This window comes from Galeopterus variegatus, unplaced genomic scaffold (genome assembly GCF_000696425.1).
Source record: "Galeopterus variegatus unplaced genomic scaffold, G_variegatus-3.0.2 Scaffold19200, whole genome shotgun sequence".
Taxonomy (NCBI): Eukaryota; Metazoa; Chordata; class Mammalia; order Dermoptera; family Cynocephalidae; genus Galeopterus; species Galeopterus variegatus.
In genome coordinates, this window is record NW_007745311.1 from 1,185 (window position 1) to 13,890 (window position 12,706).

The 12,706-nt window shown below is 51.1% G+C and overlaps 1 protein-coding gene across 1 annotated transcript; it reads right to left on the reverse strand.

Moving 5' to 3' along the window:
* Positions 1-281: 281 nt before the first annotated feature.
* LOC103583037 (protein Jumonji-like) lies at positions 282-12,218 on the reverse strand. The gene is made up of 6 exons (XM_008564459.1): positions 11,962-12,218; positions 10,811-10,993; positions 10,252-10,382; positions 8,980-9,163; positions 6,943-7,050; positions 282-2,216 (listed from the first exon to the last, which is right to left on the reverse strand). Exons 1-6 carry the CDS (start codon positions 12,139-12,141, stop codon positions 2,034-2,036), a joined length of 969 nt encoding a protein of 322 aa, XP_008562681.1. The 5' UTR covers positions 12,142-12,218; the 3' UTR covers positions 282-2,033.
* Positions 12,219-12,706: the final 488 nt, after the last annotated feature.

Below are 12,706 nucleotides of genomic sequence, written 5' to 3' on the forward strand. Positions count from 1 at the left end.
ATTCTTTCTCCTGAAAAGAAACTGGTCACATGGAAATGTGTCCCCTCTCCCACTCCTCACAGCCCCACACCTAGTGAGAAATGACAGATTCCCGACTAAGAATGAGGGGGAGTGGAGGGACGGCCACAGGGCCACCAGCAGACGGAAACGTGAGCACGCAAGAACCAAAGGTGTTGTAAGTGCCACTCCCTGGCCGAGGGGAGTGGGTTGTAGCCTCTGCCCACTGATCAGAATAGAAAGAGCTCATTCCATGCACTCATCTTCCACAAGACAGACAAGCGTCCAAAAAACTTTGTTTTTATTATTAAACCTTGTAGTACAAACCTGAAAAGTAAACAAAAAACTGGCAATAAACCACATGAAGTCGTCCCTCCCCAGGGAGGGGTGCAGAGCAGCGCTAATAAATTAAATGTCAAACTGTAAGCCATAGGCAGAAGTTTACTGTCAAAAAGAGGGAAAAGTACACAGCAAGGCCATAAAAACCAGACAACCACATTGGAAAAAACACTTGACTCTGTTTATGTAATTGTTAAATATTCCAAAACAGTTCAGTCTTCTGCAACAACAACCAACAAAGTGGATCATAGGACGTTCCTGGCAGTCACCACTGGCAAGCTCAGTGCAATATGGGTAGCTACGGGATTGGTGAGTCCAATTATGAAACAAAGAACAGCTTGTGAAAACAGTTTCCCTTTTTTATTCCACACATACTGTACACACAACCGGAGAAGGGCAACAGCTACTCCATTATTATTTTGTTGTTGTTGTTCAGTGATGTAAGCAGCACTTATAAATGTTACAAGAAAAACCCTGTAAGCATCCAATCCAACCGATGAAGAAACTGAAATGTAAGGCTTTTCTTCATCTTGTCTCCTCACCCCTCCCCACCCCCCACCGAGAAAAAGGCTCAAGTATTTAAAACAATTTACAGGCGTATGTACAAAAGGGATGGGATTCTTTTTTTTCTTTTTTTTCTTTTTGTTACAACATGAAGAGAAAAAATAGACAAGATGAGCGCAAATGCATCTTCACATTCAAAAAGAACTGCAGACCTCCTAGTGGCTCTGAATGTGATCGTAACGAAACAGACGCACAGAACGATTAATGCTGACGTGTGAAGGTGTGAGACAGAAGCAGTGAGATGAAGACGGAATGTAGAAAGATTGCACGTCGATGACCAAGAAGCCTTTGTGGCTTCAATCAATCCCTTTTTTCCTTTTTTTTTTTTTTTTTCCTTAAGGATGCTATTGAAGGGTTTTTTTGATAAAGTAGCCAACAGCACCAAAAAATAACAGAATGATTTCCTAATGAAATCAGGCACAGGTCTCCCCACGTGACCCCTCCAAGGCAGGCAGTCTTTCCTCCTTCCTCTCGCTCTTCCTTCCCCTTCGACAGGTGCATAGTGATGTGCTGGTAGAGAGAACCTAGTCACTCCAACCTCCGCATGTTGCCTGTGGTCAGGAAACACCGTCCACCTTCAGCTGCCATAACCGCCCAAAGAAACAAAACGGGGGCTCTCCGGTTTTAAAATTACAAACTCATCTTGCACATGACAGAAGAAAAGACAGCCAAAGTAAAGCCATTTCTTTTCAAGTTTTTTTCTGTGTCTCCTATCCCTTTTCCGATCTAGAAAAATCTGCTCACATGACTGATGGTTTTAAAATTTGTTCTCCAAACTTCACCCTCTTCAAAAATGGGTTAAAAAGCCTTTTTTCCCCAACAGTTACAAAAACAAAAAACAAAACAAAAAGGCTTTCGTCAGCCATGGGGGCAATACAAATTAATACGCCCCTCAAGGGTTTTTAAAACAGTGAATATACGGCAGTTTCAAAAATCTGACTGCAGTATCTAGGTATTCTAAGTACAAAAAAAAGTTCAACAGTTTAATGCTAAAACAAAATTAGTTCTCTAAAACCAGAAGAAAATCTTCTTTAGAGCTAGTGCAAAGACAGCTTGTATCCTACAGCATGTACTCCAAACTAGAATATAATTACAAAAAAATATATATAAATCGACCATGGGTGTTGGCATCTTCATGATGAGCTCGAAGCACTTTTGGATGAACTGGAGGATGATAGCCGGGAGGGCGGCACGTCCACCGTCGCTCTCTTGCGGGGGCCTCTTTTTGGTGTAGGTTTACTGAGACAGTTCTCAATGCTGCCGTTTTTACCAGCTACTTTGCCACAGATCTGATTGACCAGACTGATAATTTGTTCCTGTTTGGGGATGAAAGGAAGACAAAATTAATAGCACAAGAAAGAGGGGCATGTCCAGACAGCGCCCCACCCCCGCCACGGCTGAGAGCAGAGCTCAGCAGTGTGGCTGGGCAGCTACTCGCCTCCACCAAACCCCATCCAGATCAAAGTTTCCCCCGATGTGCTGCAGGACCGCTGTGACAGGCTTTTAAAACATCCTCAAGAGATTCTGAGCTGCAAAAGCCTTGAGAACAACAACACTTCATGAGAAGGAGGACCCCTAAATGGGCACCTAAAGTGCTGTCCTTATCAGGGAGGAACAGCTCTCTCACATGACAGCCAGCAAGGTGCCTGCTGGCAGCAACTTCCCAACCTCCACTTCCTCACCTAACAAATGGGGAGGGGTTCGGGCGCCTCCCTGGTGGCTGGGAGGGCTACACAAATTAATATGCTAAAATCAATTTGTTCTGCTAAGAACATGAACACTGAATCCCGTAATGCATGCAAGTAAGTGTGTAATGATTTCCTTCCTAAGAAGTGCATTCAGATCTCAGTTGTGCATTTATCTGAGGCATACACATCCCTTCACCAAGCAGCCAAAGCTGAGACAAATGCAGCTAACAGGGACAGCCTGTCACCTCCCTGGCCCCTTCCTAATGCCACACAGCATGCACGACCATTTTATCCTCCCAACCACCCAAGGACCACCATGAGTTGCATTACCCTCAACTTGGAGGTTAACCAGCTAGTAAGGGCAGGGTGAGCCCAGGCCACTGCCCCCATAGGAGGCCTGCAGGAAAAGACTTGTGGGCTCCGTGGCTCAAGTTCTCCAGCATCGCTCCCTGGATCGTGACAGAAATAAGTGCCCAAAACTGCTGGATGCACTTTGGCCACCCTGACATTGGGAGCCACTAACCTGGTCTTGTGCAAAGTGCCGGATGCACTTTGGCCACCCTGACATTGGGAGCCACTAACCTGGTCTTGTGCAAAGTGCCAACACCTGTCTATCCATAACTATTTCCACTACTCCCTCCTCCTCTCCAGTGAAGACCCAGCAGACACAGCAGCATACTTTTCATTGACCCAAGAGGGCCGTTATTTGTTGTACCAAAAATCTATTTGTAACTTTTAACACAATTCATCCCATAGCATCGCATCGTAAGAGAGCAGTGGACAGAGATGCCTCTCTGGGACAGCTGCCCGGGCGCCACACAGACCCGGACAGGAAGGAGGTAGCTGCCGAGGGTCAGCTCCTGAAGTGACGGCTACACCGAGAAGTTAGGGATACCCTCGGAAGGGCAGGGCCACGTGTCTGTAAATACACAGTTGCTGTGGCCGCATAAAGCACTTAAGATAAACATGCTAATAATAAAGGATTACTGGCTTTAAAACCCAGCCACACAGGGTTAAAGGCTCCTCCACAACACAAGGGTGGGCAGGGCAAGAAAGGGCAAGTGTTGTGTGGTCAGAGGAAGACACTTCTCACTTCTCTCACTTGTGTCCTGCTAGCTGGGGGGACAGCAGCCTGTCCTGGCCCAGCTCCCTCCCACCGAAACTGAATCTCCTCAGCCAGCCTGAAAGGGCCAGGCACCACCCATCCCTGGGGAATACCCCAAAGTTGCGAGAGCCAGGCCCCATGTGGGTGTTTAAAGCGCACTAGAGCTGAGACCACCAGTGGCATGACCAGCACACAATGTGGCAGATGATCCTGAGTTGGCAGGCCAGGACACAGGCGATTTGTCTGCTGGGCACACTGGGGTTTACAGCAAGAGCCTGTGGTGGTCTTATAAGCTAGAAATTTACCAATTAAAAAAAAAAAGGATTTTAATTTACTAAGTACGATAAATATCTTTTTCTCTTCCTTACACTTTAAAACCAATGGTTAAGCATCAGACTGACAGACCCTGCGTATGTTACTTGTTTTCTAGGATTTTTGGTCAAACCAAAACACCTAGCTACAAAATGCACTGGTGGTGAAAACTATAACCCGTATTTTGTGGAGAGCTTGAAATCATCTTGATGAAGCCGCCTAGTGCCACCGCACTCTGCAAGTTGCCAGAGAGAGGTTCTGACTCAAGTGCTAAGGGTTTATTTTTAATCGTGTCCTGATATTTGGAGACGGCAAAGTGGTTATTGCCTTCACTGAACACTCTCTTTAAAAACAAAAAAGATGCAAATAGATCTATTTCCAGCTTTCCAACTTTAGAATTTAGCCAAAGGCTTATCAGGCATGACCAACCACTTGGACTCACTACCTGAGCCCCCAGATACACCAGCCCCACCTGAGTCACGACCAGCCGTACGGAATTCATGAGAAGCACATCCAGGAGTGGGAGGAAAGAGAGGGGCTCCGCCGCCACTAGGTTTGGCCTTCAGGGCAGGGCCCTACAGCTGCACAGGTTGTAGACTGCACAACTTGAAGGGAAACAGTGACTGTGATCACTCTCCAGAAGATGGCAGTCCCTGGGGGAAGGTACTAGGCTGCCACACGTGAGAGGGCAGTGTGTCCCCTGAGAGGCAGGGCTGAGTATTGCAGGAAGTTGCCAATTTCTATCTAAAAGCACAACTATGTGGCAGCTTGGAAAAGCACTGATGTCAACATGCAGGTAGGAGCTGACCGGATGGGACACACGAAGCCTCGGTTCATGGCTGCAGAATGGGAGAGCCTCAGGTGCAGAGGCTCCTGCAGTCCTGCCAGGGAACGCAGCATTCTCAGCCCATGCGGGAATCGAACAGACTGCAGAGACCACCCAGCTGGCACAGACAGGGCTTCAGATAGAGTCTGCCTCTAAAGCCTACTCGGGGTTTTCAGTGAAGACTGACATGCTGTTGAAGGGAAAGGAATGGAAGTAAAGGCCACTTAGAACACTTAGTGGTGGGAGCAGTACAAGCGGGCAGAGCTGGATGGATCTGGGATTTGTCCGGAAGGTGGAACAAACACGACCTGCAGAACTGGATGCAGAATGTGGAAGAAAGAGAAAGTCTCCCTGTTTTAGCCAAGGTCCCCAGGACAAAGACAGAGCCCGGTCTCAGATGCATGCAAGGCCCTGCAGAAGGAGTGTGTTTGTGTCCACGTGTGCAACGTGCACGTGCTTGAGAACCTCGCACAGGACCTAAACTCTAAAGACCAAAGATGCTGAACTAGCATTGAGAAAGGGGGCGTTTCCATGACAGGAGAAAAAAGGTGCCCACTCCATGTGAGCACCAGGACAAGTCACCCACCCTGGCGCACAGTGTGACACTAATGTGGAAACAGGCCCATGGCCTCACAGCCAGGTGTACAGCAGGATTCTGAGGTACATGTAAAAGGCTCACTCCTCACTAGGGGCCAGGTCAGCCACACCACAGCCTCAGGGCAAGCACCCCCTTCCCAGCCCTGCACATGTGTCACAACACCAACATAGGTGGAACCTATAGTGCTGTGTTTCTGTATGTCTCAGGCACTGCACGGAACTGTAGCCAAGAAGGTCCCTGTGCCAGTGTCCCTGGGACCTAGAATCAGGCTTTGAGGCCCCAAGGCAGCTACAGCTACTCAGCATCAGCCCTGGCCAGACAGCGTGGGGGGTGTGGCCACCCGATATCCCCTGCCGACAGTGCCTGCACTGGGCACCTGCACCTCTTATGATGAATATGCACAGGTAGCCCCGGTCCTTCACAGGCTGGGCCCGGGCCTGCCATAAGAGACAGCACAGTCCCTCCCCCACAGTCCCTTGTAAACTGAGACCCTGGCGGCCAGAGATGCCAACAGATGCCATACAGACCATGAGGAACAGGCAGAGCCTTAGGTCCTGTGCAGAAGAAGGCTGATAACCTGGAGTAAGGCATAGACAGGGATTGCCACAAGCTGAAGCCCCTGGGGACAGCAGCAATGTCTGCAGGGATTCTGTGGGCATCTAGTGGGTAGAGGTTGGGGGTGCTCCAAACATCCTACTGTGCATGGAACAGCCCACTACAAAGGAGGGTCCGATTCCAAACGTCAGTAGCACAGCCAGGGCGATCACCAGAAGGGGTCTCAGCCTCTGCAAGAGCCTGTTTCTGAAATCCACATGCACGGTGGCTACAGACCATGAGCCCCATCCCCACACGGGGAGCCTGGTACAGGAGGAGGGCCCAAGACTCACTTCCCAGGACTGGGAGATGGGGCTGTTGGTGGTGACGACAATGGCACAGCCAGCCCTTGGAAGGCCTGGAACTTCAGCCAAGCCACAGCCAATGATTGTCCAACGTCAGAGGTTGGCTTCCCAAAGGCCAGCCATGATAGGGGTAGAGTCTCCCCACCTCTTTACTAGCTCCCACTCCACAGCTTCACTGTGGCTCTTCCTGGGGAACACGTCGTGCCCACGCCCCTATGTAAGACTGCGGCCACAGAGGGCCACCCCATGCTCAGGAAGCAATCCTGCTAATTGAGCAAAAGAAGGGCATCTAGTAGAAGGTTGTGTAAACATAAAGAAGAAAAATTGAATGAAACAAAGTTTCTAAAGGTAAAAAAATTTCTAGTTTCAGTTCCTGGGTATCTCAGGACAGATTGGGAAGCCACATTCCCATCAGGCAGGTCTGGGAAACCACACCTAGAACTATGTCAGCTGTGCTCAGCCTTAGGCTCTGCAAGGCGTGCTTGAATAGATATGACAGAGGTGTGATTGTCCCAACAGAACGCAAGGGCAAATGGCACTGCCCCTTGCACAGAACTGCCAGGCCTGGCCCTGCGCTCGCCCGTCCATGTGCCAGGCCCTCTAGTGGCACTGACCTCGTCATAGCGGTACATGAGCTTCAGCCCTCGGCAGGACTTCTGTTTCTCCACGTGGCGCAGGGCACACTCCAGGCAGAACACGACGTTTTCATTCTCCTGAACCACCTGCAAGAAAGAGCAGCACATCCGAGGTTCAGAGGAGACTCCAGCCTGCGAGTGTCGTGGAGGTGCCCAAGAGGGAGCAGGGGCTCCAGGACTCTCAAACACTAGGAATGGACTAAGATCCTGAAACAGATAGACAACCTGGAATAGTGTCTTCACCTAGGAAAGTGACTAACTGACCATCTCCAAGTTGGGAGATGAAGTCCTGGAGTCCCCTACAGATTTCTGCTGCCATTTCCCAGGAAAGATTCTAATTGCCACCGGGCCGGTGAAGAGGTGATACATCAGTGATACTCGCTCTCAAGTTCTGAGGGTTCCTGAGATTTTACCCCGGCACAAGAGAGGTGCCAGAGTGGATCTGGAACATGGAGAAGGACTACAAGTTGGAGCAGCCACACGGAGCACATGCCCCAGATATTCCAGCAGCAACACTAGTCTCACCATCACACAGAGCAACTCAGTCAGTCCCAGCTGGTGACATAAAAGCCATCCCCTACATGCCACAGGGATCCAACAGCCTCCATCCAACCATCACAGACTCCTGGTCCTCCACAACCCAGGCAGGCCCTCCCACCAGCCCCCACGTCCCTGTCCCTGGGCAGCTGCCACAAAGCCTCCAGCTGCTGGCTAAGCACACGTCCTGCCACCTAAGACCACACGGACAGGGACACTTAGTGTGAACGCGTCTGGGGCTGAAAGGGGCTGGGAGAAAGGAAAAGAGGTGCCTGGTTTGTGTGGAAGGATTCCCATCCCTTGCCCTGACTTCCAGCCCTGCTCTATTGTATGAAAAAGTTAAAAAGGAAGAATGCTGTCTGAACACACAAGATAAAAGAGGGAAGACCTGGGGCTTCTGTCTGCAGTGTTTCTACGCAAAGAAGAGAGAACAAGCTGTAAAATAAGGAAATGACACATACTGGCAGAAACACACTGCCTTCTAAAGACCCTTGAGGCTGAGGACAGGAATAGACAGAACCATGAAATACAGTACACAGAAGTGCACAAACTTATTAGTAACCCAAGCAACGCAAACTGTAAATGTAAGTAAAACCCCAATTTTCACCTATAAGTTTATAGTTTCTTCAGTATCTTCTTTCTTTACACAACATTCAGGCTAATAAGAAATGCCTGGTGACAACTTTCTGAAGGACAGCTTGAGCCCAGCTGGTGTTGTCCTAAGACCCCCACAGGAACGCACCAGTGCCCCACAAACATGTCATCACAGAATCATTCATTCCCATGGGAAACAAACAGAACATTCCAAAAGAGAGGAACGGGTACAGAACTATGCAGCTTTTATGAGTGATGTTTACAAAATATTTTAAGATTTGGGAAACACTTAAGACCGTTTTTCTCTCAAAGACAGTATGGATCTGGATTATATCTTTTGAGTAGTCCCTGAAAAAGGAAACCTGGATAGAAGTAACTATACAAAATGAGACACACAGTTGTTACAGACTGAATTTGTCCCCCAAAATTCACATGCTGAAGCCCTAGCCCCTAGAATCTCAGAGTGTGACTGTACTTAGAGGCAGGGTCTTTGAAGAGGGAACAGTTAAGGTGAGCCTCTAGGGTGGGCCCCAATCCTCTGACTGGTGTCTTTGTGAGCAGGGGCTATGGGGACACACACAGATGACAGCCATCCACAAGCCAAAGACACAGACCTCAGAAGATACCAACTCTCCAAACCCCTCGATATTGGAATGAAGGGGCACGTGCCAGTTGTGGGCAGAACAGGACAGGGACAGTCTGTGTGTGTGCGACCTGGGCGCCTGACTCTGCATCCAGAAGCTGTGCAGAGGTCCCGCAGCAGGTTCTGAACAGGGTCTGAAAGGCTTCCCAGGCGGACAGCCCACCCCCTTCCAGGCACGCTATGGGCTCCTGGGCCCGGCGCCTGACTTTAGAGTGGTGGCAGGACCCCAGGGCAGGGCTCACCATGGACAGGTAGCACAGGTGCTGGCAGATCTGACACCTCCTCTCTGAGGTCTCCAGCTGCAGCCACTTTCGAGGCTTTTTCTTCGCATCCGGCATGGCGCTGCTGCTGTCGTGGCTGCCATAGCGTGCCGAGGAGTGGAGGCCAGCCTCGAACAGCTGCCTGCGCTGCCGCAGCTCCGTGTCCCTGCCCAAACACAACGGGGATGCGGCCATCAGGGGCTATGCCTGCCAGCACCACAGCAAACAGGGCAGGCCCTCCTCACCATCAGACAGGACATGATGTGACCCACAAATGCCTCCCACTGGGCACCTCGGGGGCCCAGCTCACCTTCTCAAGCCCCCAGCTAGGACCCGGGTTCCTCAGTTAAAGGGGCAGATAACCTGCCTGGTTCCCAGGCTACTAAGATGACGAGACCTCACTTCCTTATTAACAAAGGGCGCACACACATCGTGCCACATGCCAGCAGCACGGTATAGCTAGGAAGGGGTGCCTCCCTGTTCCAAGCCATGGACAGCTTTAAACAAACTTATTTGTCGGTATCATCAGCAAAGGTTCGACCACCACGAGTTGAAAACCATGTGCTGTCCATCAGCACTACTCAGAGCCTCTCCCCGGGCAGGGGAGACATCAGGAAACTACACAGGAAGCCAGGCAGGACAGTCGCACTCGCTTCAGCTTCTGCCCTGATCCACTTCAAATATAAGGACAGCTCCTTCAGTCACTGCAGATGAAAATGGGGTGAGGACTAGGGAGGTGAGACAACCGGCTGGCCACACTGTGGTGTCAGGTGCTGTTGCTGACAAGCTGCCAGCAGCATCGCGTACACACCCCATGAGCGGTTGACAAGAAAACCTGAAAACTGAGGGTCACTCTCCACACCCTGTCAACCTGCAGGGTGCAGGGCCTGGTCCTGATGCTGCAGGTCACGACTTCCTGCCACAAGGCAGCCTCACTGATAAAGGACTACCAGGACAGTGGTGCCAGGGGGTTGAGAGCCGCCTTCTGCTCATTCCCACAAGGAGAGTTAACCTCTTGACATCACACATCTTGCATCTGCATATCAGGAAACTCTGACTCCAAACATCAAGCATAGAGAGAAAGTGGAAATAGAAACAACAACAGAACAAACCACACCCAACTGGAAAAGCACCCAGTGGCCCTGCCGTTCTGAGCAGGCTCAGCTGCTGCAGGAAGGGAGCTCTGTGTGCTCACTCGAGCTGTGCTCTCTGGGCCTGGGCCCTGGGGTCTCCGGGACCCGGAGTCTGTGTTACCTGAGCTCATCCAGAAGGGCTGAGATGGTACTGAGAGTGGGCCCATTTTCCTTTTTTGCTTCTGCTTGTGCAATCTGGTAGAGTAACTTCTCCATGGAGAATGGCTTAGCTATATGGCGACGCTTCATCTCCTGCAAGAGGAGGCACATCCCTTTAGGGTCAATTTTCATTAGTAAGTTGTACAAGGATTTGCTTTCCTGTGACAAAAGCACCAGATACTAGGAAAACCATAGCAGCTCATGCTAGCCACAAGGCAGGTGACACACTTCAGAATGAGTGGAGGTACCCTATCTATGTATTTTAAGCATTTATCTTAAGCACCTTGGTGCAGGGAGTCAGTCAGTAACAGACCTCAAACTCTTTCATGATACAAACAAATTCATAACTTTTCTTTCCTAGAAAAACCTTTCAGCCAACCTCTTAAAGGTTACAAAGACATATTCCAAAATGAAATCTATCTACCATTAGTCCGGCACATGCAGAGATGTGCCTGCGTGCGCTCACGTGCAACAGGCACACATAGCCATGGGGGCAGTGGGAGCAGGCTGGCCCCGCTTACCTTGGCAGTCTCAAAGCCCATACTTGTCCACTGGGTGGTAGCAAAGTGCACAGTTTCAGAGACGCTGTAGCCACAACACACTTTGGACACAAAGGATCCCGGGAAGCAGACGACGAACTGGCCGCTCTGCTGCACGGTCCTGTGCACCTTGATCCCCTCTCTGCACAGCACCTCCGGGGAGATCTGGGGAGAGACAGGTCCGAGCTAAGGCGCAGGCCCCTCCCCAGCAACCTCCCGCTGCCCAACCTCCTAACAGCCGGCCTGAGACGTGATCTCTCTCCCAGCAGGCCTGTTTGCAGGAATGCCTTTCGTGCACATGGGGCACTAGGACCTTAATGTTTTGTTTCTCCTTTAGAAAATAAAGAGAAGTAATTCCTAACACAACAAGAAAAAAGTTCTATATTGAAAATGGCCCAAGAGTGACAACCGATTCGTGCAGAGCCAAAGCCACAGTGAGCCCACAGCCCCACGAGCCCTCATGGAATTCCTCCTGTCCCCTCCCTGGCACTGCCAGGAGCTGGGAATAGGGCAAGTCTACACGGCAGGAGGCTGCTGGGCTTGGCTGCAGAGCCAGGTGGAGCCGTGGAGTACAGGTTGAGACCCCCAGAAGTGCTGTTCCTCTCTCCTCGGAGTTGGATGGGTAGGTCCAGCAGAGACACAAGACTGAAGCAGGGTCAGCAGAGGCGAGAGGAGTCCCAGGTTCAGCTGGGCAGACCATCAGGGCAACAAAAACCCCAGGAGCTCACCAGCCCTAGGCCTTCCTGAAACTGGGTGAAGAAGCCTCTGTGCACAAGCCTGACCATGACCCAGCAGGCAGGAGGGGTGGGCACGAGAGCCACAGTGCAGCCTCAAACCCCAGGACCCCCCTCGGGCACACACCAGGGTCTGCAAGAAAAAATGACAAACCCTAAGCACTCCCCAAAATGATGCCAGCACAGGCCCTGCTGTGGTGTCTTGCACAAGATAACTCTTCTTCAGCTTGGTTTTTGCGCCAGAGCACCTTTCAGTATGGACCCTGTGAGGATTTATTTCACTTTGTCCTCTTGGCCTTTGAAAGGCAGGTCAGTAAAGGGGATAATTTTATGAAATGACGGCCAGTGGCAGGCCCCAGGAGAATGTGCGGCTCTGCAGGGAGGTGGTGGCAGACCTACCATGACATTGCTCTCCAGCATCTGCAGCCCTGGGGTGCCGTTGGCTTGCAGCAGGGTGTGCACCACGTCCTCCAGCTTGTTCTCCTCCTCAGCAGGAATGCAATACCTGGGACATTGGGAATATGGGGCACAAGCAGAGACTCGACGAGACCCCTCTGCACACGCCAGGCCCAACTCCATCTTCCTCAGGCACAGGCGCACAAAGTGGCCTCACGGCCCGGCAGCACAGTGACCCAGACAGTCACCTAGAACTGTCGCCAGCCATTCCTGCCACTTCCAAGGCAGCAGTGCCACTCCCACCATGAGGTGCTCATCCTCTGTGTAGATCTGCTCTGCGCAGGGAGCCAGAAAAAGCCTTCAAACCAAAACCAGATGTTCAAAAACCCAACACATCAGAACCAGACACCAACGCAGGTTGCATGAGACTCTCACGAGCACTCCGAGCAGAATCTCATCTGGCCTGCATTTCATGCCTGCTGCAAGATCCCATGCTGTTCTCGCAAGGCTGGCGCAACTCCCTCAGCCCTGCAGCCGGGGGAAGCACGGGAGGGCCTGGGCAGGAAAGGGTCTTGCAAGTGACAAATGCTGGGCGAGGAGCCCAGCCCTGCACACATGCCACTCTCTGGATGACACCGCCCAGCTGGGAAATTGGAAAACTGAGGAGACACACTTAGGGGACTGCAGCTCTCTCTACCCAGGCAGCTCTGTGAATTAGAACTGAGCTCGCCCAGCACGACACAAACAA

Bases quoted from the DNA above. Each gene is read 5' to 3' on its own strand.
- LOC103583037 (XM_008564459.1), bottom strand. From the start codon at position 12,141: ATGGAGTTGGGCCTGGCGTGTGCAGAGGGGTCTCGTCGAGTCTCTGCT. The intron at 10,383-10,810 runs GTAAGCGGGGCC...CTCCTCTTGCAG, and splicing joins TGGGCTTTGAGACTGCCAAG to GAGATGAAGCGTCGCCATAT. The intron at 2,217-6,942 runs GTCAGTGCCACT...ATCCCCAAACAG, and splicing joins TCATGTACCGCTATGACGAG to GAACAAATTATCAGTCTGGT.